Raw genomic sequence first — 27,186 nt, forward strand, 5'->3', positions numbered from 1 at the left:
TAAACTTAATTCAACAATTATTGATCAACTAGTGATTACAGGAAATTGCCATAGGTGCCCCCTCTGTGTGTGTGACCCAGTCTGGTGCTAGCGAGCGCAGTCCGAGCCGGTGCCACCCCAACCTCCTCCCCTGAAGCACCTCCCCCCCCCCTCCCCTTGGGCGCTGGGTGTCCTTCCCAGGGCGGCTTGGACCGGGCAGCCCCTCTTCGCCTCCCGGCAGCGCTCCCTGTATGATACTATTGTTCCCCTCCTCCCCCCGCCGAACACAGCAGCGCCCTGCGGCATTTCACGTGGGCGGCGCTGAAGGTCTTTCAAACAGCGTTTGGATCAAAGCGTCAGGGCGGGGGCGGGGCTCGCTGTTACTCTGGCCCCGCCCTCTAGCCATAGGCCCCGCCCTCAGCCGGTCTCCGCGCTGCGGCGGAGGCGGTGGGCGGCGGTTACCATGGCGATGACGTCCTGCCGGCGGGAGGGGGGGGTAGGGTGAGCGAGGAGAGAAAGAAAAATGGCGGCGGAGGCGGCGGGGCCGCAGTGGGTGGCGAGGCAGCGCTGAGGAGACCCGAGCCGAGCCGGGCCGGGCCGGGGGGACGCAGCGCGGGTGGCGGGAGCGGGGGGGCCCATGTGCGGCGGCGGGGGCAGCAGCACCGGCCCGCTAACACCAGCCACCGCAGGGTCCCGTGGAGCCGGCTCCGGGGCAGCCGAGTGAGCGCGGCGGCCGGGCAGGGGCGGCAGGATGAAGTTCGCCGAGCACCTCTCGGCGCACATCACGCCCGAATGGCGGAAGCAGTACATCCAGTATGAGGTAGGCGGGTCGGGCCGGGCCGGGCCGGGCTGGGGACAGCGCTGCCGTGGGGTGGAGCTCGGCTCCTGCGGGGCTGGGTTTACCGGCGCGGTGCCTGGGGCTGCCGGCCGGCCGTGTAATAATCCCCGGCTGCCGGTGTGCCCGAGGGAGGGTCCCGGTCTCTCCCTTCCGATTAGCAGCGGCTCCTTATTCCATAGCCTACCCCCAGGGAGCTTTCACCGGAGCAACCCCCCAGCGCTCCATTAGCGAGGCATCGCAGACACCGTGTCCCCTGTTGCCAGGACTTTCGCAGAGGAGCCCCAACCCAGCATCTCCTTTGCGGGGCTCTCCCCTAGCACCCCGTGTCATGCCCTCTGCTTCTGGGTTCTCCCAGCCCAGAGGACGCGCCTCTCTCGTCCCTTCAACTCCCGTCCCCAGCTGGAATTATCTCCTGATCGGCCTCCTATCAGTCATTTCCTTTTAGCACCTCTCAAGTCATCTCTCTTTCTATCACTCCCATCGCTCGCTGTTCACCCCAGACCTGATCAGTGAGGTAAATGTCTGGCCAGAGGCTGTCTAATTGGATTGAAACGACCTGCAGATAGCTTAGAAGCAAGCTCTGAAAGACGTCTGTTTCCAAATTTATGCAAAATAATTAAAATATTTCTGCTGGGGTAGCTTTTATTCCTAATTTTTGAACTTGGACTGTAAATTTTTTTTTTTTTTTTTTTTTTTTTTTTTTTTTTGCTTTTTAAGGCTTGGAAGAAACAAATAGCTGGTGTGACCATTTAGGTAACTAAGCATTTATATGGCACTAATACATGAAAAAACAAACAAACATTGCTATGTGTATGGTTGCATATATTTGAGTTAAGGACAGTGGCCAGAAAAATACCGATGAGTTCTAAGAGTTGTATTAAATAAATATTGATAATTTGCCATATAAACACTTGGATCTGAGATAGTATTTTTTGGTTCACCAATAATATCTAGCATCCAGCGGTTTCTGTTTATATGCTCAACAGGATCACAGTGTAAAGTCAGTATGTTCATACACCTAGATAGATTGTAAGAATGAGACTGCAGCTCATGCCACCCGTGGAGCGTGGGCAAAAGTAACTTGAAGTGGTAGCTGTAACATTAAAGATCAGCACTGGATTTTTGTATATAACCGTTCTGATAGCAGATGAGTTGGGTTTAGGAGCTTGGGGAATAAACAGGTTAGTGAGGATTATTAGGAGAAACCAGTGATAATATATGTGATTAATGGTATGTGAGAGGCTGAGAATTATTTCTTCCTTGTAGTTTCCATTTATGGTAACTTTACATAAATCAGGAATATAAAGGCTGTGGAATTGTAATATAGAGTTATGTGTAATACTGTATTGTTTAATATTCTTTCAGTTTTGTGACCCTGGCGAGTGCCCAGATTATGATTCTTACTAAATTTGGTGGTGGTTTTACAGCTTCTTGTGAGCAATCGATTTTCAGCACCACTGTCAGTTCTCTGCATGCGGAGGCATGGAATAGATGAACTCTTTGGTTCAGAGTTGCCTCTCAGTGAAGCATGGCTCCTAATGATCAGAACTGAAGAAACAGCTGTGGTGACTATAAAAATCCACCTGAGTGGCTGAGAACATTATGGTTTTTATAGCAACAGTAGCTTAATATTTTTAAGGCTTGTTAGGCCTGGGGAAATTTGCTTTGCAGTTGCCTGCTTCATGCTTGATTTTTAACCACGTAAATTGCAGACTCTTAATTTTCATGAACACAATTCACACAAGGTAATTAATCATGGATTATTTGCAGAAAAATAGCTTTTAATTTTTTTCAGATTTTATTACATCTATTATGTGAGAGAATAAAAGACTTTGGAAGACAGCAATAAAATGATCTATTGATTAATCCTAAATTGGGATATAGAATTTTGTTTTTTAAAGAACAAATGGGAAAGGGTATGCAGAAAGGACAGAAAAATAAGATAGATAGTATTTGACATCTCTTTAATCAGTTCAATATTTAAATCTTCTTAAACCTTAAAGGTTAGAATACACATGAAATAATGCTCTGCAATATACATAAGTCCTCAGGGTTTCTTGAAATCTATTTTAACCAAGTAGCAAGAAACTCATAAAATTAACATCCAGCATAATATTTGCAAAAGAAGCCAAAAATGGACTAAATTCTTCCGGTGGGATTTGTGCGTGCAAATCTAGTTATCAGTTGGATTTTTGCATAGATATCTATGGCAGTATTTGGTATGTAGTCTTTTGAACGCTAACATCCTTTGTTACTCAGAACTTTGCAGGAATAAATTACTAATGCGTTAGTGCTCATACTGACCACTACTTAAAAATCTACTTTTGTTCTTCATATACATTTCAGGTCAGACTGGTAAGCAAGTAGTGAAGCTACCCCCTTATGTGCATCTTCCCCAGTTTTTTGGCAAGACACTAGAGAGTGAATAAATGTTAATATCATAGTATGACATCTTTTCTCATTCAGATGCTTGTGTTTTCACACCCAGTGATACTATAGCCTATTTTACACTTGTTTTTTAGTGCCATCTATGATATTTGTTGGAACTTTTATTTTTTTATGTCCAAACAAATTTTGCATTTTCATTCATTCCAAGTTTAGAGTGTCTTTCTTTTACCATTATTTTGTAGTATATCTGTGTCTTCGGAACATTCTTATATTAGCTATCACAACGTTCAAAACAGAGTCCTGTAGCACCCTAAAGACTAACAAATTTCTGCGGGCGTAAGCTTTCGTGGGCTGCAACCCACTTCGTCAGCAAACCCCCCCCCCCCCCCCCGCGCCCCCAGGTGCATACACTGGTACAATTGTTTTTAGTACAATTCAGTAACAGTTGTTACTGCCAGTGATATGTCTGATTCCTCCACAACTTGAAATGTGTGATAGACACCAGGGAGCTTTAGGAGACCCATGACCAGCAACAACTTCTGAACTGGTAATGGCTGATCTTAAAAAATAAATAAATAAATAAAAATTCTCTACTACTTGAGCTTTTGTGTTTTCTGGGGGACTTCACATCTTAAATATATACAGTAGAAATACATTAATGAGAACCATTTTTGAAAGGAAAATAGCTCAAAAATCATCTATTTGTCTTAGTTCAGCTCACAGAAGCTGAAACAACTGGAAGTGGGGTAGCAGAGTAATATTAATGTCTTCTGATTTGACCAATTCTACGTCTTCTCTTCATTCTCCTGTTCCAAAGGAATTAGTCCTTACATCTGAATATGAGTTAATGATGATCTTACTAAAAATGCCTTAGGTTTAGATTGATGAGAACAAAGTTGCCAGTTCACTGGGCAATGAAATTATGTAACCAAGTGGTGGCTAAAAATTTCAAGTGGAGATTTGTATTCTAAAAAAATATCAGATTAATGTTGCATCTTGCCTCTAGTAGATGTTTTCTAGAAGAGGTATTAGAAACAGAAAAGGAAGATGAATCCTGAATGGGGCTTCATAGAAATATAGGGCTGAAAGGGACCTTAAGGGACATAGTCCAGCCCCCTGCACTGTGGGAGGACCAAGTAAACCTAAAATTTCCCTGACTGGTGCTTGTCTAACCTGTTCCCAAAAGCCTCCAGTGATGTAGGTGCCACAGCCTCCCTTGGAAGTCTATTCCAGTGCTTAACTACCCTCGCAGGTGGAAAAAAAATGCCTAATATCTGACCTAAAATCTCCGTTTCTGTAGATTAAGCTAATTACTTTTTGTCCTACCTTCATTGGACGTGGAGAACAATTGATAACTGTCCACTTTATAACAGCCAATATAACATATATAACACAACATTTTAACTTATTTGAAGACTATTATCAGGTTGCCCCTCAGTTATCTTTTCTTTCCTTATAGGTCAGGTTTTCTACACCTTTTATCATTTTTGTTGCTCTGGACACTCTCCAGTTTGTCCACATCTTTCCTACAGTGTGGCACCCAGAACTAGATGCAGAACGCTGGCTGGGGTCTCACCAGTGCCAAGTAGAGTGGGACAATAACCTCCCTTGTCTTAGATATGACACTCCTGGAACTCTAGAACAAATTAACCTTTTTTGCAACTGCATAAAATTGTTGACTTGTATTCAGTTTATGGGCCACTATAACTCCCAGATTATTTTCAGCAGTGCTACTGCATGATCAGTTATTCTCCATTTTGTAGTTGTTAATTTGTTTTTTTTTTCGCTTCCTAAATGTGTAGTACTTTGCGCTTGTCTTTATTGAATTTCATCATGTTGATTTCAGATCAATTCTCTGGTTTGTCAAAATTATTTTGAATTCTAATGCCATGCTCTTGACTACTAGTTTCCCCTCCCAGTTTAATGTCATCTGCAAGTGTTATAAACATACTCTCCACTCCAGTATCCATTAATGAAAATATTGAATAGTTCTAGACCAGGACCAGATCTCTGCAAGACCCCTCAAGATGCATCCCCCAGTTTGACAGCGAACCATTAATAGCTACTCTTTTTTGAGTATAGTCTTCAACTAATTATGCACCCACCTAATAATTTAATCTAAATTTCATTTTCTTAGTTTGCTTATGAGAATGTCACGTAAAACTGCCAAAAGCCTTACTAAAATTAAGATGTATCATGTCTACTGCTCCCTCCTTATCCACTAGGCCAGTAACCCTGTCAGAGAAGAAAATTAGGTTGGTTTGGCATGATTTGTTCATGACAAATCCATGCTGGCTATTATTTATTACCCTATTATCCTCTAGGTGCTTACAAATTTATTGTTTAATCATTTGTTCCAGTATCTTTCCAGATGTTGAAGTTAGGCTGACTGGTCTATAATTCGTTAGGTCCTTTTTGTTCCCCTTTTAAAAGATCGATACTATGTTTGTGCTTCTCCAGTCCTCTGGAACCTCACCGGCCCTCCATGAGTTCTCAAAGATGATTGCTAATGGTTCTGAGACTGCTTCAGCTAGTTCCTTATGTGCCCTTGGATGAATTTCATCAGGTCCACCCTGCTGATGATTTGGATACATCTAATTTATCTAAATATTATTCAACCTGTTCTCTCCCTATTTTGGCTTGTGTTCCTTCCCTCTTGTTGTTACTATTAATTGTGTTAATTATCTGGTCACTGTTAACCTTTTCAGCGAAGACTGAAACAAAATAGGCATTAAGCATGTTAGCTATCTTCTTGATATCATGTTCTTAGCTCTCCTTCCTCACTAAGTAGCGGATATGTACTTTGCTTTGTCTTTCTTTTGCTCCTAATGTATGTATTTACAGAACCTCTTATTGTCATTGATGTTTCTTGCTAGGAGTAACTCAATTTGCACCTTAGCCTTTCTGATTTCGTCCCTAAATGCCTGTGGTATTCTTCTGTACTCATCCTTTGTGGTCTGTCCATGTTTCTGCTTTTTGTAAGATTGATTGATTTTTAGGTCATTCAAGAGCTTGAAGCCATATTGGCCTCTTTAAAGGTTAATAGTGTTTCGTAGTCACTGTTCTTTCATATCCAACTTAGTTTAAGTTCTTACCATGGCAGATCTGACCAGCCTGGGACCTCAATTTGATATGCTCAAGAAGAAAAAAGTAGAGATGTCCAACTTTGGAGGGTTTGTGCCTTTTATTGAATGATCTTAAATTGGTAAGAAATCAACTCAAGCTAAATGGCAATAAGGCATTCAGACAAATTTGAGTATTCACATCAGGGGCTTGCACTGGTTTAACTTCATCATCTTTTAAACTGACTGAGTTTTATTGGTACAATTTTAGTGTGTGGAAAAGGCCTAAGAGAAAAGATACAGTAGGGTCTCCAATTGTTAATCTGTAATACTGACCCACTGCCTGGATTATCAGAGAAGACTTCATATTGCTGTAGCAAGGTTTATTTTGTTTACATTTGTTTCGTTACTCGTAATCTGCATTGAGTCTCTCATTCATTGCAAATTAATGAATTTAGTGTACTAGTTTGCTTTGGAGAAACTAGAATGAAGTTGGAGATCTTACTAGACTGTAAATCATTATTTGGCTCACATTTCTTAAAAGTTGGTCTTCCTTTTTTAGATACTATTTTCAGAGGAGAGAGGTTTACTAACTGTTTAAATACTCATATGACCAACATTGTGGTGATCCAATATATCATGTTTCAGAATAGTGGAGAATTGCCTTTCTCCTGATTGTTTATATGCTTCTTAGGGGATTAGGGAAGCAAGAAGGAGATTTCAACTAGTCTTTTTTCTTCTGCTTTATATTTCTCCTGGCTGTGTGAATATTAGTGCATGGAAAAAGTTATAGCTAGGCAAAGATTAATAGGAGGAAAAACAAGCACACTTTTGCCACTTGATAGACTATGGAACCCAGGTCATATGCAACTGACTAGCAAGTCACATGAAGAAGCAGACTCGTATGCCAGGTATTTGAGGAAAATGTTTTAAAAAATAAAACAGTTGAGTGGGAAGGAAAGAAGGCTATGGCTGACATCAAGAAGATCAGGAAACAGTGTCTTAAATAGGAAAACACAGTTATGCAAGTGACCCATGCTGAGACCTCTGTGTGGATTCAGGAATTAGATCTTTGGAAAATGGCTAAAACTGTCTGTTTAACTTGCTATCTGTGGTGCCCTGAAATAAAGTTGTGTCCTTTAGACTTTGTATTTATTTTGCAAGATTATAACCACCATGTTACCACAGTTCTTTTGATTTGCTCTCTAATTGCTCAGTTTGCTTTTTTCCTTGTAGTATTTGCTAATAATGCTGCAGTGTCTGGACCTTGGAGAATTGGAGTGGGGCTCAAAGGTTGGGTTTCTCATCTTGTTAGTTGCAGGAAATAGGTTTGTAGAGCATGGTCTCAGGATTGATGATCTCAGGAAAGGGACAGGCTGGACACTTCAAATACCCTAAAATGGAACCAGACAATGCAGGTCTCTTTGATGGTTTAGATAGGTTCATAAATCTGAAAATTCAGTTATGGTTTGCACAGCAACTGTATCTCAATCACTTGCACATTCAACATGCACTGTATGTGGTAGTTATTGTTTGCCTTAACTTACGCAGTGGGGCTGAATTATCATTGCAATGGATAATACGCCTGCCCTTGCTGCTTTTGGCCCCAGCATGACTAGTTTAGGCATCACCATTACATCTTTCAGCAACCGATCACAATTCATCCTGTACTTATTTGCACTTGTGTAGTAACCGGGAGTGTAGATCATAAGATCCACTCTTGAATTGTTGGTATTGCTTCAGTAACTAGCTGAAAAGCATCATATAAAAAGTATTACAACTGACACACTGACTGTAGGCCTGGAACACATCACTTTTGGGATGACTGAATACCATTCTTGAACCCTGGTTGTGCATGTAGCAGTTGAATGGATTGCCATCAAGTAAGCTGTGTATCTTTAAACTGTGACTTCTGCTACTTTGATTTTTGAAACTGCTTTCTCTACTAGAAAACTAGTGTACTGGACTTCCTGAGCTATTTGGTCCTTGAACACTGGAGAATGAGACACTATGGTTCCAGAGTTCTGATTAACAATCCTTGTCTGGATTAATGTTGTCCTCTTTTAGTCTCCACTTAAAGAGAAGACTAAAAGGGAAACTAGTGATTCTGCTGATTTCTTTTGTCATGTTGCCTTCACTTTTAAAGAAAAGGATATATTTTTCAGTACTTCACAACACTGATCAGCAGTCCCCGAGGCTCTTTCTTCCTTTGCCGTGACAGATTCCTGTTATGTCACACCAAAGCTCTGGAATTGCCATGTTTCTCTGTAGTAAAATCCTATCCTACCTAATAGGAAATATTTTTCCGAAAGGGAATATTTAGCATGCTGTCAGAGTAGTCTTTTAGACAGCAAGGTAACAGCTTTTAGGCCAAGCTGTCAGTAAACACGGAGTTTGTGTGTTTCCTTTGTTGTCTGGAATAAAGTATAATTGCACTGACTTCACATTCCATAGCTTTATATGTCAGTCTTGAGGAATTAAAAGGACTTTAATTGCTCTCATTTTCAAACACGTTTATCAGAGTGACTTAAATTTTTTGTGCTGACTGATTTAAAAAAAAATTTTTTTTTGTTTGCTACAGGCTTTCAAGGAGATGCTGTATGCAGCTCAGGACCAGGCTCCTTCTATAGAAGGTAAGCAAGTTGTGACCCTGAATCATACTTGCATTAGCAGCTGGATGCTGATTACCAAACACAGCTTCCCTTTTACTGTCTGCTGACAGGCTTAATAGACCAAAGGGGAAGCAAGATCTTGGCTGCAGAAAATTCTGCTTTTCCAGATCTCTAAAGCCTTTTGTACTGAATCATTAGAACAGCAAAAGGGTATTTATATAATCTGAAGTTTGTAACAACTATTTTCTTTTTGTGTATAAGGCCATTCAATGGTGGAAGTGACCACTTCATGAGTTGAAAATAGTATTTTGTTCTGGTATGATTATTCCAATCCCCAAAAGTGGCTAATACAATACAAAATGCTGGAAAGGAAGGTGGAAGCTTTATAGCTATTTTCTGTCTAATTTCTGCAATATTGCACTTCGGGATAATTATTTCCTGATCCCAGCTATTGGTCAGTTTATGCCCTGAAGCTCAAGTGAGAGCCTCTAACTTTTATCCTGTGTTCAGCTGGGATGCTTTTCTTCTTTGTATAAATGTAGAATTATTGTAATATTTTTCTTACTAAGATGTTTGTATCTATTCACTGACATTGAGTTCCCTCGATAGGATTTTTTACATAACATCATCAGCTTCAAACTTGTTGCATTATTTGAGTAGGCTTGTTAATCAAGTGATTACCCATAAAACTAATTTTCTTGACAAAACTCATTACATTTATCTTTCACCTCCTTTCTAAGAGAGCTGCAAAATATTCCTAATCTTTAAACTGGTCCGGCCTCTACTTTTTGTTGCCACCCTTGTAACTTTTTGCCTCTTACATTCTCACCTTCGATATTGCTTCAGTTTTAGTCACCTAAATGCATCATTAAATATAGTGGCACCTCTATAATAATCCCTGTTTTAATACAGTTTGTGACTTTATTCACCTCTTTAGGTATATGTAAACCAGGAAAATGACCTGTTGCTGCTAACATGGTCAGTTGGTTAATCTCAGTCAAGTTTTCTGTGATGATGATAAACAGTTCTGTCCATCTATGATTGCAGTTAAACTGTTTTCACTACCAGTTGAAGGAAGAGTGGGGCATTGCTAACAACTGGTTGGTCGCTTTCCTAGAGTACACTGAAACTTCGGTCACCGCTGTGCATTATTCATTACTCTAAGATTAATTTTTTCCATTCTCTTCTCTCCCAGAAGACTAGGTATGAGATAACTATTAGTTAATCTTTGCAGAAGATCTTTGAATTTTCTGCTTTTCTTGAAAATCAGAGCTCCCAGGTATCTTTCCTTATCATTCTACAGAACTAATTTACCTATTCTTCTGTTGTGGGAAAGGCAGCAATGAAAAAATATCAAGTATTAAATGTATTTTTTCCATTCTTTCTCTCTCCACAAGTATACTCCTACATTGCTGCCCATTAACTCTTTGTATTTCCTTGGACTTTACCAGGTAGTACACTAAATAGCTGCAAATAGAGAGAGTTTCTAATTACGTGTTTAGTGTAACTGATGGAGAATTTTAGCTTCTTGATTCCTGCAGGTTAAACTAAACTTCAAAGATGTTAACTTACCTGTTCTTTGATTCATGAGAATAATTTTTGAAAGGAAGAACATTAATAGTAAGTAAATTATCTCTGTGTGTAGTTTGGACAGGTCTTGATTACACTTCTCAATGGAACAGTCTAAACCAATAGAAGCTTCTTTGGTGCCTGTTGATTGGATGGAATTATCTTTGGACCAGTGCTCAGACAGGTAGAATTCTTAGACTTGGCACCTGACTACTTATTTGTCCCAGCCTACTAATTTTGTTAAAACAAACATACTTTTTCTGTAAAATGCCAGACCCCAGAAGTGGATATCCATTGCTGAATGGCTACAGTCCAACCACCAGGTGGAATATATGGATTATTTTTGAAACTGAATAAATGATTTTACGTAGACATTGGCAAATGAAATTCCCAGTATGTATCCTGTTTTTATCTAGTGTGCAAAACTGTTTTAAAATAGTCCAAAATACTTCGTAGACTCCCTAATCCAGAAAATTGATTTGATGCTAGTTTGGCACAGTGTTGCCTAGTAGTCCATACTGAGTATGCACATTACTTTTAATCTGTGTTTTAAAGATGGTTTCCTGACACTGGTGGAAGTCCAATGTAAGTGGAATGTGTGGGGACTTGATGGCTTATGGGGTAACAATGGTGTATTTATTGCCTTCCATCTCTAGGTCACTGGCTCACATCTAGCCGATGTCCTTACAAACTCGCTATCTGATGGCTGTTCAGTGGCCTGTGTATCAGAGAGACCAAGAATTGAGTGGTCAGGACATGTCAGCTAATTTCTGAGTCATGGTTCAGGCATATTGATGAGACAGTGTGAGGAAACTGATCAGATGGTCAGATCTCAGGCTTGTCCCCGCTGTATATTTTTAATTTCCTTGATAATAGTAAGACTGCAAAGCGTTTAAATTCTTTAAGTGCTATTTAGAAGTTAACATTATTTGTCCATGTCTGAACTGTGTAAAGAGGTAGTCCCGGGTATAAGGCTGTTAAGAACTGTTTATATTAGATTTTTTTTTTTTGAGTTGTGCTTAGCCTGAGCAGATCTTTGAGACTTTACATTGTCCAGTTATTTACTGGGGGTGTTCTGGAGGTGAAACGAAGCACGTATTACCCATGCAACCCTTTGCCAAATGATATCTACAGCAGTCTGGAGCAGCAATTTAAGAAAGAGTTGTATGCTAATACTTCCCTGCACTTGTAACAGAGCAGGAGAAACTCAGAACTTAAAAAAGGAAATATTCCTTGAGTCTCTGATTCCTTAGTCTATCTCCTCCTAGAATATAGAATCATATAGTTGGAATGGACCTCAGGAGGTCATCTAGTCCAACCCCCTGCTCAAAGCAGGACTAACCTCAGCTAAATAATCCCAGTGAGGGTTTTGTCAAGCCACAGTTTAAAAACCTCTAAAGATGGAGATTCCACCACCTCTCTAGGTAACCCATTCCAGTGCTTCACCACCCTCCTAGTGAAAAACTTTTTCCTAATGTCCAACATAGATCTCCCCCACTGCAATTTGAGACCGTTGCTCCTTGTTCTCTCATCTGCCACCACTGAGAACAGCCTAGCTCCATCCTCCCTGGAACCCCCTTTCAGGTAGTTAAAGGCTGCTATCAAATCCCCCCTCATTCTTCTCATCTGCAGACTAAACAAGCCTAGTTCCCTCAGCCTCTCCTCATACGTCTTGTGCTCCAGTCCCCTAATCATTTTTGTTGCCCTCCGCTGGACTCTCTCCAACTTGTCCACATCCTTTTTGTAGTGGGGGGCCCATAACTGGACACAATACTCCATATGCGGCCTCACCAATGCCGAATAGAGGGGAATAATCACTTCCCTCGATCTGCTGGCAATGCTCCTACTAATGCAGCCCAATATGCTGTTAGCTTTCTTGGCAACCAGGGCACACTGCTGACTCATATCCAGCTTCTTATCCACTGTAACCCCCAAGTCCTTTTCTGCAGAACTGCTGCCTAGCTCGTCAGTCCCCAGTCTGTAGCTGTGCATGGGATTCTTCCGTCCTAAGTGCAGGACTCTACACTTGTCCTTGTTGAACCTCATCAGATTTCTTTTGGACCAATCCTCTAGTTTGTTTAGGTCCTTCTGTATCCTATCCCTACCTTCCAGGGTATCTACCACTCCCCCCATCTTAGTGTCATCTGCAAACTTACTGAGAGTGCAATCTATCCCATCCGACAGATCATTAATGAAGATGTTGAACAAAACCGGCCCCGGCACCGACCCCTGGGGCACTCTGCTTGTGACCGGCTGCCAGGTAGACATGGAGCCATTGATCACTACTCGTTGAGCCCTATGCTCTAGCCAGTTCTCTGTCCATTTTATAGTCCATTCATCCAACCCATACTACTTTAACTTGCTGATAAGAATACTGTGGGAGACTGTATGAAAAGCTTTGCTAAAGTCAAGGTATATCACGTCCACCGCTTTCCCCACATCCACAGAGCCCGTCACCTCTTCATAGAAAGCAATCAGGTTGGTCAGGCATGACTTGCCCTTGGTGAATCCATGTTGACTGTTCCTGATCGCCTTCCTCTCTTCCAAGTGCCTTAAAATGGATTCCTTGAGGACCTGCTCTATGATTTTTCCAGGGATTGAGGTGAGGCTAACTGGTCTGTAGTTCCCTGGGTCCTCTTTCCTCCTTTTCTTGAATATTGGCACTATATTTGCTTTTTTCCAGTCATCATGGACCTCCCCCAGTTGCCACGAGCTTTCAGAGATAATAGCCAATGGCTCTGAAATCACATCAGCCAACTCCCTCAGCACCCTCGGGTGCATTGCATCTGGCCCCATGGACTTGTGTATGTTCAATCTTTCTAAATAGTCTTGGACCTGTTCCTTCAGCACTGAGGGATGTTCACCTCCTTCCCATTCTGTGCCGCCCAGTGCAGTAGTCTGGGAGCTGACCTTGTCTGTAAGACAGAGGCAAAAAAGGCATTGAGTACCTCAGCTTTCTCCACATCCTCTGTCACTAGGTAAGGGGCCCACACTTTCCCTAGTCTTCCTCTTGTTGGTAACATACCTGTAGAAACCCTTCTCGTTCCCTTCACGTCCCTTGCTAGCTGCAACTCCAATTGTGCTTTGGCCTTCCTGATTTCATTCCTGCATGTTTGAGCAGTGTTTTTATAATCTTCCCTAGTCATCAGACCAAGCTTCCACTTCTTGTAAGCTTCTTTTTTGTGTTTAAGTTCGACAAAGACTGGACGCCTTCCATATTTGCTATTCTTTCTGCACATCGGGATGGTTTCTTCTTGTGCCCTCAATAAGGTTTCTTTAAAATACAGCCAGCTGTCTTGGATTCCTTTCCCCCTCATATTAGCCTCCCAGGGGATCCTGCCCATCAGCTCCCTGAGGGAGTCAGTCTGCTTTTCTGAAGTCCATGGTCCGTATCGTGCTGTTCTCCTTTCTTTCTTTTTTCAGGATCCTGAACTCGACCATCTCATGGTCACTGCTGCCTAGGTTGCCACCCACTTCTACTTCCCCTACCAAATCTTCCCTGTTTGTGAGCAGCAGTTCAAGAGGAGCATGGCCCCTAGTTGGTTGCTCCAGCACTTGCACCAGGAAGTTGTCTGCAACACTATCCAAAAACTTCCTGGATTGTTTGTGCTCTGCTGTATTGCTCTTCCAGCAGATGTCAGGGTGATTGAAGTCCCCCATGAGAATCAGGTCCTGTGAACTGGAAACTTTTCCTAGTTGACTGAAGAAAGCCTCATCTACCTCGTCCTCCTGGTCTGGTGGTCTGTAACAGACACCCACCACGATATCACCCTTATTGTTCTTGCTTCTAAGCTTAACCCAGAGACTCTCAACTGGCTTATCTCCAGTTTCATAGTGGAGCTCAGAGCAATCATATAGCTCTCTTACATACAGTGCAACTCCTCCACCCTTTCGCCTCTGCCTGTCGTTCCTGAACAGTTTATATTCATCCATGACAGTGCTTCAGTTGTGTGAGTTACTCCACCAAGTCTGTTATTTCAATCATGTCATAGTTTCTTGACTGTGCCAGGACTTCCAATTCCTTCTGCTTGTTTCCCAGGCTTCTTACATTTGTGTATAGGCACTTGAGATAACTAGCCGATTGGCCTACTTTCTCAGTATGAATCAGGAGGCCTCCCCTGCTGCATCCTTCTCCTCCTGCTTCCTTGTGGTGTCCCACTTCCCTTCGGGCTTAGGTCCCCGTCCCCCGTCAAAACTAGTTTAAAGCCCTCCTCACTAGGTTAGCCAGCCTGTCTGCAAAGATACTCTTCCCTCTCTTCGTTAGGTGAATCCCATCTATTCCTCGTAATCCTTCTTCCTGGAACAACATCCCATGATTGAAGAATCCAAAGCCCTCTCTCCCGACACCACCTGCGTAACCACGCATTTATTTCCGCAATGCGACGGTCCCTACCTGGGCCTTTTCCTTCAACAGGGAGGATGGATGAGAACACCACTTGCGCTTCAAACTCCTTTATCCTAGCTCAAGTAATATGACAAAGCCTTCCGTATTAAGCCAAATCAAAGCCAATTAGATGTGCCCACACAGGGTCTGCATCAGTTTAACTAAATAAATTAGAAAAATAATTTTCATTAAACCAGTACAGTCTGTGTTTAGACAAGGCCTTCAGTAGAGTGCTTATCCTGGACAGTGGTTTGAATAGTAACAAAAAGGGAAATATGCTGCACTTTGCAGAATTGTGCATATCTCATATAGTCACCTGTCATAAAACCAACATCAGATAGCTACTACTGGGAGAAGAAGTTAAACTACTGCTATTCTGGCTCTTAAAAATCCAGGTAGGTTGCAGTCCCCTCCATGATAGGAATTGAAAGGGTGTTCTGGCCATATTCTGCACGTAAACATGGTCCATCTCCCTGGTCTGACAATAGCATCTATAGGCAGGCTGTACAGGGCTATTATAACCAGAATATAGGCAGAAAACACTGCTTTTGAAGGGTCTTTGTGCATGCCGTTGAGGCGCTATTTCCCCCAGCTCCAGAATTTGGCCTAACATTCAGTGTTTGTTATAATACCTCAACTCCATTTAAGCATTTCAGATGGACATACTAAATAATGTCAGTAATTAAGTCAGTGCTTCTCAACCTTGAGCGTTGCCTTGGCAGGAGGATATAAGGGAAGAGGATAAGAACAATGGAGACAAAGAGAGATACCTCATCTTAAATTTCCTCTGTTGCTACTAAAAGCCGTCTCAAAAAACTGCTGTTACTTGAACGTTACCCGCCTTCCTTCCCTGTTGTCTCAGCAGCTCCTAATCCAGCTGGCTAAAGAAGAAGCACACATGTATATGAATGCAGGTTCAGGAAATAATCCACCAGCCTAAATTTCTTTTCTGTAGTACTTAGATCAGCCCCAAGAGCACATGCAATATATGGGACCACACACACACCTCCACATCTCAAGCAGCATATAGCTTATTGGTGAGAGGGAAGTCAACAGAAGCAAGAAAGTAAAATAAATAAGGAATAGCAAAAGAGATTTTAAGTGAGAGCAACAAGAAAGGGGGAGAAGGGGGGAAGATAAGGGAAAAGAACAGATAGAAAAGGGAGAGAGAATTGAGCGAAAGAATGGTCATATGGTGACAACCGTGTTGATACCTGGGCAGAGGGACAGAAGGGAATATCCTCCCGTCAATCCACCACAAAAACCACTCCAACAAAAAAGAATGGAACCACTAATTTAAATGGTCCCATGTAGGCACTTGCTGTTGCTATTATCTAACTGGAGACAGTTTTAGCAAGAGCGAGTTAAAAATAGATTAAGTGAATTATTTTATGCCATTTGCTGCTTCTTTGACACACAAAATGAAGCTCAATTTTATTTAAAAAAAATTCTTCTGCTTGGTTTTTTACATTAACAGTATCAGGTTATCACTTACCCCTTTTTACTGAAGGATTTTGACAAGATCTTTAAAAGACATCACAGGAGACTAAAACACAAGTTAAAGCTCTCCAACACCTAACAAGAGGGACAATGTGAATATTACACCATCTGACAGTCTACACACGCACACTGTTCCTTTTCCATTGGTGCTTTATATAAATATATACAACATGCACAAAGAGAGTACATCTAGAACAGGGTGGTCAACCAGTCAGAGACAAAGAGCCAAAAAATAGCTGTTGGTAATGCTAAGAGCCACATTTTCCTTACCCTCCACTGACAATTTGCTCTGATCCCTCATTTTCCTGGGCAACTTGTCAATTTCACTTCTCAATTGACAAGCTCCCCTCCTCTCTTACCCTCCCAGGACAATTCCCACTGATCTGTCAATTTCCCTGGCAGATTGCCACTCTTTGCTCTGAAATTGACAAGCACCCAGGCAGGCAAAAGTGAAATTGACAAAGCCGCATGCAAAGAGCCCATTTAGAGAAGCAAAGAGCCGCATGCAGCTCTCGAGCTGCGGGTTGGCCACCCCTGATCTAGAACATAGTTTCTCAACCTGTGGTAAGTGTATCCCTGGGGGTACGCAGCAAAAAACCCAGTGAAGGGAGGCAAGCGGGAGCTGCTGACTTCTGGGGAAGCTGGGAGGCAAGCGGCAGCTACCGGCTTCTGGGGGAGGCCGGCGACGGCACCCGCCAGCTTCCTGCCCAGTCCCACCTCCTAGTTGGGAGGTAGACAGCAGCTGCCCCAGTCCTGGGAAGCTGGGTGGCAGCCACCGGCTTTTTGGGACATTGGACGGTAGCTGCTGGCTTGGGCAGCAACTGCTGGCTTTTTGGGAAGCCGGACGGCAGCTGCCCACGTCTTGCCCGGTCCCAGCTCCCAAGTGGGAGCCCGGCGGCAGCCTCCTGTACCCTGTGAGCTGTGTTCACAGCTGGGTGGCTGCCACCTGTGCCCCGGCTCTGAGCCGGGAGACAGCCTCTCACGTTCTGGCTTGAAGATGGGCAGCAGCTGCCTGCCCACATCCCCGGGTCCCAACCTGCGCCGAAGTCTCCTCCGCCCTAGCTCAGAGCAGGTGGCAGTCACCCACCTCCCGGGCTGGCAGCCGCCTGCAACTTGTCAGGTGGCAGCTCCCCTCCCCGGCTCAAAGCCCGGTGCCCAGAAAGCCAGGCAGAGAGCCCAGTGGCTTGCCCAGTCCTGGAGCTGGGCTCTACCTGCAGGCTTACTTGTCTATTTCACTGCTCTAGTTGTGCAGTGAAATTGACAACTATGACAGCCCCAGATGTTACCAGTATAAAAATGTTAAGAGGGGTCCACACAATGTGATTTGCTCCAGGCACACACCCCCCTAGGGATGGCTATGGGGAGCGCTGCTATCCACTCTGGGCCGCTAGTGCCTGCTCATACTTCACAAGTTCCCACCTGTGTGAGGAGAACACCAGGTGACCCCACCATCAGGCCGTAGTGATTGGCTGGCATTGACCTTTGCTCCTATATCAAGGAAGGGGGTGAGGAAGGAGGGGAGAAACAGCAGGGGGGTTTGTGATCTGCCACAACCACACAGCACTGCAGAACTCAGAATTCTCCTGCTTTATGAGAAATACAGTTGTCCAGAGGTAAAGGGGGAAAAGATTGTATTTCTCAGAGTGGAAAATTAAGTGTTAGGTGTACTTGCTACTTAAAAGGTTGAGAAACACTGATCTTGAATACTATACTAAAAGTGTCGAGAAAAATATTACAGCTCACGAAGTTTAATTATCATATTTAGAGATTGCTTCCTGCAACGTCTTCTCAACACCCTGATCTAGTTAATTTAAAAATCAAATTTTAAAGTATTGAGTAACCAGAAAAAAAAAAAAAAAAAAAGGAAGTGAGAGTCTGTGCTCTCATTAGGTATCACAACAAATGTATAAAGTTTGGAGAACAAAGTGATACCAAGCAGAATGGAGTTAGTTAAGGGGTGGCGTTTCAGCCTTTAGTTCAAATACCCTGGTGGTGGGGACGCTACTTTAGAGACACTAATTGACTTTGTGCTGAGCTGACTTTTGCATGTGTAAATCTGTTTTTCCATTTTAAAGCTATGAACACTTTACAATTTGATTTTAAGGAACAAAGCAGGGGTGTGAGTGACTAGACCAATGCATTGCAAAAGTGCAAAAACAAACAACCCCCATCCCACCACACACACCTCCAGGGGAAAATTCATGCAATTTCTTTTGAATTTAGTTATCTCCACAATAGTTTCCTGTCCTTGCTGATGCCTTTATAATTCCCTGATTCTTCCTGATTATTGCATTCTGCTTATTTTGGAGGGTGGCAATAGAAGAGACAAGGTTATTCTGTGCCCAAAAACCCATTTTCTAGGAAAAGCCCAGTACCAGTATTATGCATTTCTGCACCCTGAATTCTGTATGAATTACACCAAATGGCCTGTACTCTCTCTTCCAGAAGATTTGCTCACATATACATAGTTTAACTTTTCTTGTTGAAATATCCCATTTCTTCCTGTGTCTGATTACTTTTTGTTCACATAGTTTCCTTCAGGCTTGCATCAGTTCCCTACATATTCTCAGTATCTTTCCTTGTAGACTTCACCTTTATCAAAGTTACACTGTTTGTACACCTTTCTCTGATCCAAGCAACTTCTGAGTAATATCCATGTTTGACCATTCTAAATCAATCTTTCATATACAGGATATGAGCCAGTAAAAGCAGACAAATTATATGTATTAACCCCCAATCCTAAATGTTATGCAAAGTAAAATGCTTGAACTACTAGGGGATTCTTTGGCATACATATTTGCCTTATTAGTAGAAATTAGCATATAATATTTTTACAATTAATAGTTCAGACTCGATGAATTGATCCTTTGATGCTCCCTCTGCTTTTCACAGCTCTCAGCCTTGTGAGATAGCATAGCTTCTGGTGGTAAGCCTGTCCATGAGTATAACAAGTCAGTAGAAATTGGCACCATGACTTTGCTCTGAGAGGAAACACTTAGGAAGCAGTTCGTGTTGTTTTGTGGTGACAGTCACGTATTATGCCTTGCTTTTTCTCAGAGGTAAAAAGTGCCCTATGACAAAGACATGAAATACTGACCTCATGTTGGGCGAGTAGTGCGCTGCTTTTCTCCCGTGGTCTCCTCTCAGCTTTCTCCCCTGAGTAAAACAGGTTGCCGGACTGTCGTTGCTTGGACTCCCACTGATTATTTCACTTGGTTAGCAGATGTGTTGGCATCTCCCTAAGCTCCTTAGAATTCATCTCTTCTCAGCAGCAGTGAAGATGAAAGCGTGCCTGTAAATTATTCATTCTGATTATCTGCTTGAATGGACAGGGTCCACTCTAAATATTTTTCCCCAGGATCTTTGTTATTCTCAGGGATTTTTAAACTTAACCTGCTTTTAAAATTATTGTACATCTGTCTCAGTGAGCTGCTCTGCCCTTTTAGTCCATAAACCTATATCTCAGTAGGACATAATTTCATCCCTTTTGCCAGTCTGTGAGCAAGGAATGCTATCCATAAGAAGGCTAAATAGTGTACAGGGTTTAGAAAATATTGCAACTTTGATGGACATGGTGAGTAGTAACACGTCAAAGCTTTATATATAATCTAATTCATCCATTAATTTTATTCTTGAGTATGTTACAGTGAAATGGTGCTGGAGGTGGAAAGAAGCACCGAATGGTTTCTTTTATAGTATCTATTTAATATATACATGTTTACTGTCTATATGAAAAGGGACAGGTGTGGGGCTCAAACATTTGAGAATACCAGTGCTGGAGGGCATGCCTATTGAATTACACAAACTCATTCTCGTATGAGAAGATTTTAATCTTCATTTGCAGTATATCCTTGATTAACTCTGGACTAATGTCATCAAACCCCTTTGTAAACTGACTTGAATTTATTCTTGCAATTAAAATAAATGAAGGCCTTATAATATTCCTTAGTCCGGTACATTATGGTGATAAAAATATTCAGTGCTGAATGCGATAGGACTTGGAACAAATCTAATTCCCTCGCTGCGTCCCAGACAAATGGTTAAGAGGCTACAGAAGTAGTGATTTCAGTACCTAACCCCAGGGCTGCTCTTGAGGAATGGGTTGCTAGTGAAAGTGTGTGTGGTTTCTTAGACGGCAATGAGGAATGGGTAAGGTATGAATTTCAAAAGACCATGGGAGTATGGGGGGTAGGGAATAAGTATTTGTCAGCAATTTTTCCTTCTTACTATCATCTAAATCAGGGGTTCTCAAAGTGTGGGTCATGACCCCATTTTGATGGAATAGCCAGAGCAGAAAGCCCCAGCTAGGAGCTCTGGGGTTGGAGGTGGGGCTGAAGCCCCAGTCCGGAGCTCTGGAGGTGGCAAAGGGCTGAAGCCCCAGTCTGGAGCTTCGTGGCTAACAGTGGGGCTGATTTGTGTTCATCAATACAAGCTCACCCCTCCCATTAGGTGCATATTTATTTTTATTTTTTACTGTTGGAAATAAAGATTGTCTTGTGAATTAAAATATTTAGTGGCTAAATTTTGTAGATATGGCCTTAATGCATTTTTCTTTAAAATATTATTTAAAATAACAGTGCACTGGGGTTGTGTAATAATTTTTCTTGTCAGAAGGAGGTCACAGTGCAATGAAGTTTGAGAACCACTGATCTAGACCTTGTAATTTAGTGACAGAAATCCACCAGGTGGTGGACAAAACAATTTTTTAGGCATGCACTTGTGAAAAGCTTGGATGTCACTGACTATTGAGACTTAAGTATGTAAAGTGGTATAAGCACAAAGCTCTGTCTGAGATTGGGGAAGGGGCAGGTCATTGCTTTCATATGGTTCATTTACATCCATTTCCTTTTTGAGCACTCTGGTGTTAGTAATTAAGAGCTGAGAAAGCTGGGACAATCAAAGAGCTGTATTTAGCGTACAGTAGGCGGTAGTGAATGTTGGATCTAATAGGCTGGACTGTCCCATATGAAATGGCAACCAAAATATTGTCTTCTGGGACCAGCAGGTCTGGCGAGTTGCTTATCAGTCTAGTTGCAGATGTGCTGTGGATTATACATTAATAGTGCTGGATAATAGCTACATCAGAAGTAATAAACTGTGATCTATTTTTTTCTGCTTCCACCTCCTTGTGTTTAAAAAAAAAAAAAAAAAAAAAAACAACAGAAAACAAAACAAAAACAGTAAGATACTTTCTTTTTGGTGGTTAGGGAAATTAGTGAACATTTATAATTTAACAGATATGTGCAAATTTTATATTAGTGGCTGGCATTGCGGGTTGTAGAGCAGAGAATATTCATTTCCCTATGTAGCTCATTTCACAAAGGTGGACAAATGGAAGCGGTGTTTTGATGAAGGAATGGCTATCTAATAGGACCAACAGTGACAAAAATCAAAACCACTTTTTTAGTTGCAGCTATAAAGAAACAATACAAGAAAATTCACAAAAAAAGCTGGTTTTTATATCCTATACAATAAAAATTGCATAGTCACCTTAACCGTGAGTAGCCTCATTGGTATGAGGTAGTCTTTGGGTTTCTAGTAATTCCTTATATAAAACATTATACTTGAACTTTTATAATGCAGTCAAGAATTAAGATGAGATCAGCTATCCTCAGTGAATAATGCAATATGAATTAAACTTGATTGGTTTCTTTTGGTTTAAAAATGCATGCTGGGGGCATGGAAGCAGCAGAATCCTTGAAATGAGATTGTATTCTGCCAGATAAGAATTGCTTGTAAAATGCCTTGGAAAAATGGCCAACTCACTTTACTAAGACCCCATAAAATCCTGATGTGTCTGCATAATACAGTGGAGGAACAAAGGATCTCCCCTGTGATTATCCCTCTGAGGCGGCCCCCTTCAGTTTTGTTACATTAATCTGCTTAAAGGTCACACCATGTGTTGGTTATAACAATAAGATTGTGATAAGAGCATGAGGATGACTGTGTTTATGATTCAGTATTTTTAAAGCAAACAAGGGCATGTGCAGAGTAAAAGTCAAATCACTCTTGGTCTCATTCCCTGTATCATGTACACTTAAGGATGAGGGATAAAAGGAGGACCAGGTAATGGTGAATTTAGAAAGGAATATTTATAGTTAGTTGATATAGGAGTTAATGCATACATCTCAATTATAGTTGAAAATGTTACCTTTTTTATTTAGAGTACAGTGACTGTATAGAGTCAAAATTTGACTTCTTGTTACTTAAGGTAAATAAGAATTATTTTTAAATTAGAACTTTTATTTACATGTTAGTTCTTTAACTTCTTCCCATTTTACAGTCTTAAATTTCTAAAGTGGCTGTTTTGTACTTAGTTTAATTTTGCATATGCCTAACTTTAAGGACTTTAGTAGTCTCATTTGAAGTCAACTGGACTCTTCATATGGGTAAAGTTACATATCTATTTAAGTGTTTTGCAGGATCAAAGCTTTCACTTCTGATGTTTTGCGTTTTTGCCTATAATAATTTTGTAAAAGTCAAATAATAGATCTTACCAATAGCAATATTTTTAAAAAGCATTTATAATAGTTTATTTTTAATCTAAAATTGCAATTGCACAAATTATATTTCTTTTACAAAGCCTCAATATAACTTCAGTCAATGCTTTTTATTTTTTTAAATTCAGTGATTTAATAATTTAAATTACCTTAATTTATATTGCTTCACTGTTACTGTTGGACATTGTAGCCACTCTTATTATCTGGGTTAATGTCTTATATGCTGTACAAATCACAGATCCTGGAATAATGATATTTTGTTATCAGATTCACAAATGCAGCTGAAAAGATCTTAAATCTTAAAGAAATTCCATTGCAATATAACATGCTTTAATCATTACATAGTTTCAAAGAAATAATGTAAAAGCTAGTGATTTGTCCGTCAGGAAAATGTTCCAGAATCCTGTATCTGTAGCCAAAAGCCATAGGGTAGGCAGCTATCTCAGAATGTATGAATTCACTATGAGTGCAGAGCAGCATTATTGTGTTCAATAACATGGCTGGCAAAGTGGGTCTTAAATACTGCACTGTGATGGGCTATTAAACTTCTTTAGAGAATCCTGTGAGCAGCAGCCATCCATACAAACATTGGGAGTAGGAGGTGATATCAGTAGGGCTGGGGCCCAGTAAAGTCCAGTGTTTAGTTTCTCACTTTCTCTATTGTGAAGAGGGTGAAGCATAGTTTATCACCAAGGAGATTGAATGCCAGCCTGTGGTTCCTGATGAGAAACTGACTAGCTATGTGACTTTAACAAGAGATGTAATCAGTGGATCGGGAAAAGGAAAATTGCATTTATATTGGTGCATTATGGCATGCAATTGATTTTTCATGCGTTACATAACCCCAGGCATACAGATTTTTATTGGGAGTGGAATTTTTTACATTCTAGACTATAGCACTGTAAGCCCCAAATAGCGAAATTTGATTTTAGAAGTATGCTGTTAAAGCAATGATAGAAGTAATTCAGAACATATTTTATAAGTTGTCCCAAACTGTGTGTGGGAAACGGTGGATTTGAAGCAGAAAAGAGGAGCAATAGGGTTGAGATGGATGACCCTGGATCCACCCTGTCCCATAACGGGAAACTTGCTCTGAGAACTGTTGCCAAGCTCAAGACATCTTGAAACATGCTTCCCTTTGCTACATCATCTGTCCCTAATGCAGCTGTCTAAGACAGCCATCTTATCTATAGCCTAACAGTCCAGCTTCTCTCCTCTGCTGAAGTGAAGTGAATCCATGCCAACTAGATTGTTCAGCTGCCAGTCCATTGCAAGGAGGCTTTAAAGAAAGATGATTACCATTACCATAAACTTTGGAGTCTTCTGTTGCTGTAGTTAGGATGATCCTAGCAGGTTGCCCAGTGCCCAGGCAAATAAGAACCATTTATACAGGTATGAATGAAAATGCTTCACAGAATACATTTTTATTCTGTAATTTTTATTCAGAGTTGTGTGAGGACAAATCATAATTAGTGGTGCCCTTTTGTGTGATCATAGACCAGTGAACTCAGGTTTGGATTTAAAATAACTCTAACTCTCTGATCAGTGGTGGTGATTCCTTTCTATGTCTGTGGTGCAGTCGGGTGGACTAGTAGGTAACAGTGTTGATGTTCCCTTATGTAATTTGATTAATGGAATTCTATTAGTGTGGTAGTACCTCTAGAGTTACTTTCACCTTGCATGTTCAGAACTGGAAGCTGGGGAATGGAATTGATTAAATAAGTGTGGGGCCTGATTTTGCATTCTTTGTACACCTAAAATCAACAGGAGTTTTAGGTGCACAAGGAACACAGAGTCAGGAACAATTAAAGTGCAACAAATGCCTTCACAATAAGGGCAAATCAGGATTTGGTTCTGCTTTAAATGAGTCTGCTTTACCTTGGCTAAGAGCAGTTACAGAAAAACTATTTATGGAAGTTAGTCTAATATTTTGAAAGGACACTACACACTTAAGCCCAAAAATATATTCTTAGGGATGCTTAAAAACTATTAAAAGATTGTTTGGTCCTGAGTGATGCTGTGGATCCAAACAATGTTTATAGATTATAACAGTGTGTGGTCTTCTAGAGTTGTTGTATGAGATGGACTTCAAACACGTTGAGTATCCCTTTAAATGAGCAGATTCTTTTACTGATACTATTGTTTTAAACCAATGTGGCTTTAGTGAGTTTTGGATCTTGAAATTTCATGCTTCAAAAGGTAAGTTTAATTGTTACAAATACAGATCTAGAAATAAATCTCCTTTTTTGGAGTCCTTTATGAAGCATTGTAGGCTTTATCATATGCATAGGGAAATGGGGGAGAGAAATGTTTTGCCAGCCTCTGAAATCTCATGTATAGGCTATTAAAGGCAGGATTCCAGAGTTGGATGGATCAGAATGGTCTGATCTGGTGTGGCAAATGCAAATTATACTGGCTGTGGAGCAATCGTTGTCACTGGTAAGCAGCTCGGTCCTTGCAGGTGTTGTTTATCAGGCATGAACACAAGCTAGGCATCAGCCACAGGGGAGCCTGCCACTGTTCCAAAGCCATTCTGCTCGGCAAGTGTCCTTCATGATGATGTCTTGGAACGCCTAAAATCACAGTGGGATAATTACGAGAAAGGGTGAACAGATTCATCTCTCTGCATGCAAACAATTGTCTGCTAAGAGCTGGAATTATGGCTGAGCCCCACACTCTAGGATGAGACTTACTACTGAATGAAACTTGCTTGACTGGTTTTGATTTCTGGCTCATACTTCTGAATTCATGTGAATGCTGGTGTTCTTTCCCAGCTGGTGCCTTTGGCTCTGTGCTTTTAAGATATATCCATCACATTTTAAAATGGAAGATTTGGTTGCTACTGCAGATGGTAAATGAGGCTTTGAGGGTAGATTTTCAAAGTCAGTTTTGGTGCCTAACTCCCAAGGAAAGCCATTTAAACCTATGAAAATCTCCCCCTTTTGTTTTTGGTACTCAAACCTAGACCAGTTAAATGGTCCATAACAATTTCCCATCCATCTGCAAATTCCCATAGCTCTCAGCCAAGTACTACCAATTTAATTCTTCTTTTGTGCTCAGTTGCTTGAACGAGGGTGATGTGCACATATCTCAGTGCAGTGTTCTAGTCTGAGCAATTGTGTACCTTTTCTCTGGCCAGCTCAAATGAAATTAAGTATCAGAAAGTGTGTGATCTCTGTTCAGCTTTGCCAAAGCACAAATTCCAGTAATGAATTAGTTAGACTTGGAATTTGTTTCCCTGGGGCCACAAATACTGAGATTGGTACAACCCAGCTGTCAGTCAGTAGTTGCTGATATAGGAAACTGTTGCTGGTGGAGTTTTTCCTTATTTGTTAACACTTGGCTGCTAAGTCAGGGCTCGACAAATTTGCATCGTAGCTAGGAGCCAGCCCAAAAATTAAGGAGCCAGACAATGTGGACTCAGCTTCGTGCCCTGCTGGAGCACAGCAGCCGCTCTCCCCTCAATTTGTAATATAGTAATCTTAGGAAAAAAGTAAGTTGAAAGATGTTTCAGGTACCACACTTGTTCTGAGTTCCCTTGAAAATACCCATAGTTTATATACATGCTTCTCTGTTTTTAAATGTTTGTTTCTCTCTCCCATTGATGTATGAATTACCTAACAAACGGGAAACTGACTATACAGGGGAAACAGAGAAATTCCCTCTATGCTGTGTTGTCAAATATACAAAGTAAATCAGGGGTTCTCAAACTGGGGGTTGCAACCCCTCAGGGGGTTGTGAGGTTGTGGGGATTGCGAGCTGCCCAACTCTGAAAGCAGTGCCGCCGCCTCCAGCAGCAGCAGCGCAGAAGTAAAGGTGGCAATGGGGTGCTAAGTCTGCTGTGAAAAGTTATATTGACAAAGTTTCTTTGCACCCCCCAGTATTAAACAGTAACTATTTTAAAACATAATTTTTCTGCTTATAACAATAATTCGATAAAAATGTGTTTTAATCTTAAAAGCAGTGAGAAAAAAGTAAATTCATTTTAAACAATAGGGTTATAAATTTAGCATTTAAAATATTAGTAAATATAAAAAATGTATTTTTAATTTACAAGGGAGGGGGGTCGCGCTCAGAGGCTGGCTGTATGAAAGGGGCTGCCAATACAAAAAGTATGAGAACCACTGAAGTAAAAAGTCTCTCCTCCCTCCCCCCCGTTTCTTTCTGTTTAATCTTAGTTGTTACTTGTGACAGTTATAGGTGAAATACCTTCCAGGAACACATGTGCATGTTCACATAAAAATTGAGGTGTTCTTTAAACAGAAGTATGTGAACGTTATGTATTTTCTGACCCTTCCAATGATCATCAATCACAATTGTGTTGGTGCATGAAGTGTACATTAAAGTACAAAAC

At 41.2% G+C, this 27,186-nt stretch overlaps 1 protein-coding gene across 1 annotated transcript in view; it reads left to right on the top strand.

Annotated features, from left to right (window-relative positions):
- Nucleotides 1–520: 520 nt before the first annotated feature.
- Nucleotides 521–27,186, top strand: part of XPR1 (xenotropic and polytropic retrovirus receptor 1) — a 167,080-nt gene continuing 140,414 nt past the window's right edge. Inside the window, exons 1-2 of the mRNA XM_067535217.1 lie at nucleotides 521–799; nucleotides 8,849–8,900. Coding sequence (XP_067391318.1) covers nucleotides 731–799; nucleotides 8,849–8,900 — 121 coding nt within the window. The 5' untranslated portion in view covers nucleotides 521–730. The remainder of the gene's footprint in view (nucleotides 800–8,848; nucleotides 8,901–27,186) is intronic.

The sequence above is a fragment of the Emydura macquarii genome, unplaced genomic scaffold (assembly GCF_026122565.2).
Source record: "Emydura macquarii macquarii isolate MOO-44397 ecotype Brisbane River unplaced genomic scaffold, CSIRO-AGI_Emac_v2 contig_3477, whole genome shotgun sequence".
NCBI classification, from domain to species: domain Eukaryota; kingdom Metazoa; phylum Chordata; order Testudines; family Chelidae; genus Emydura; species Emydura macquarii.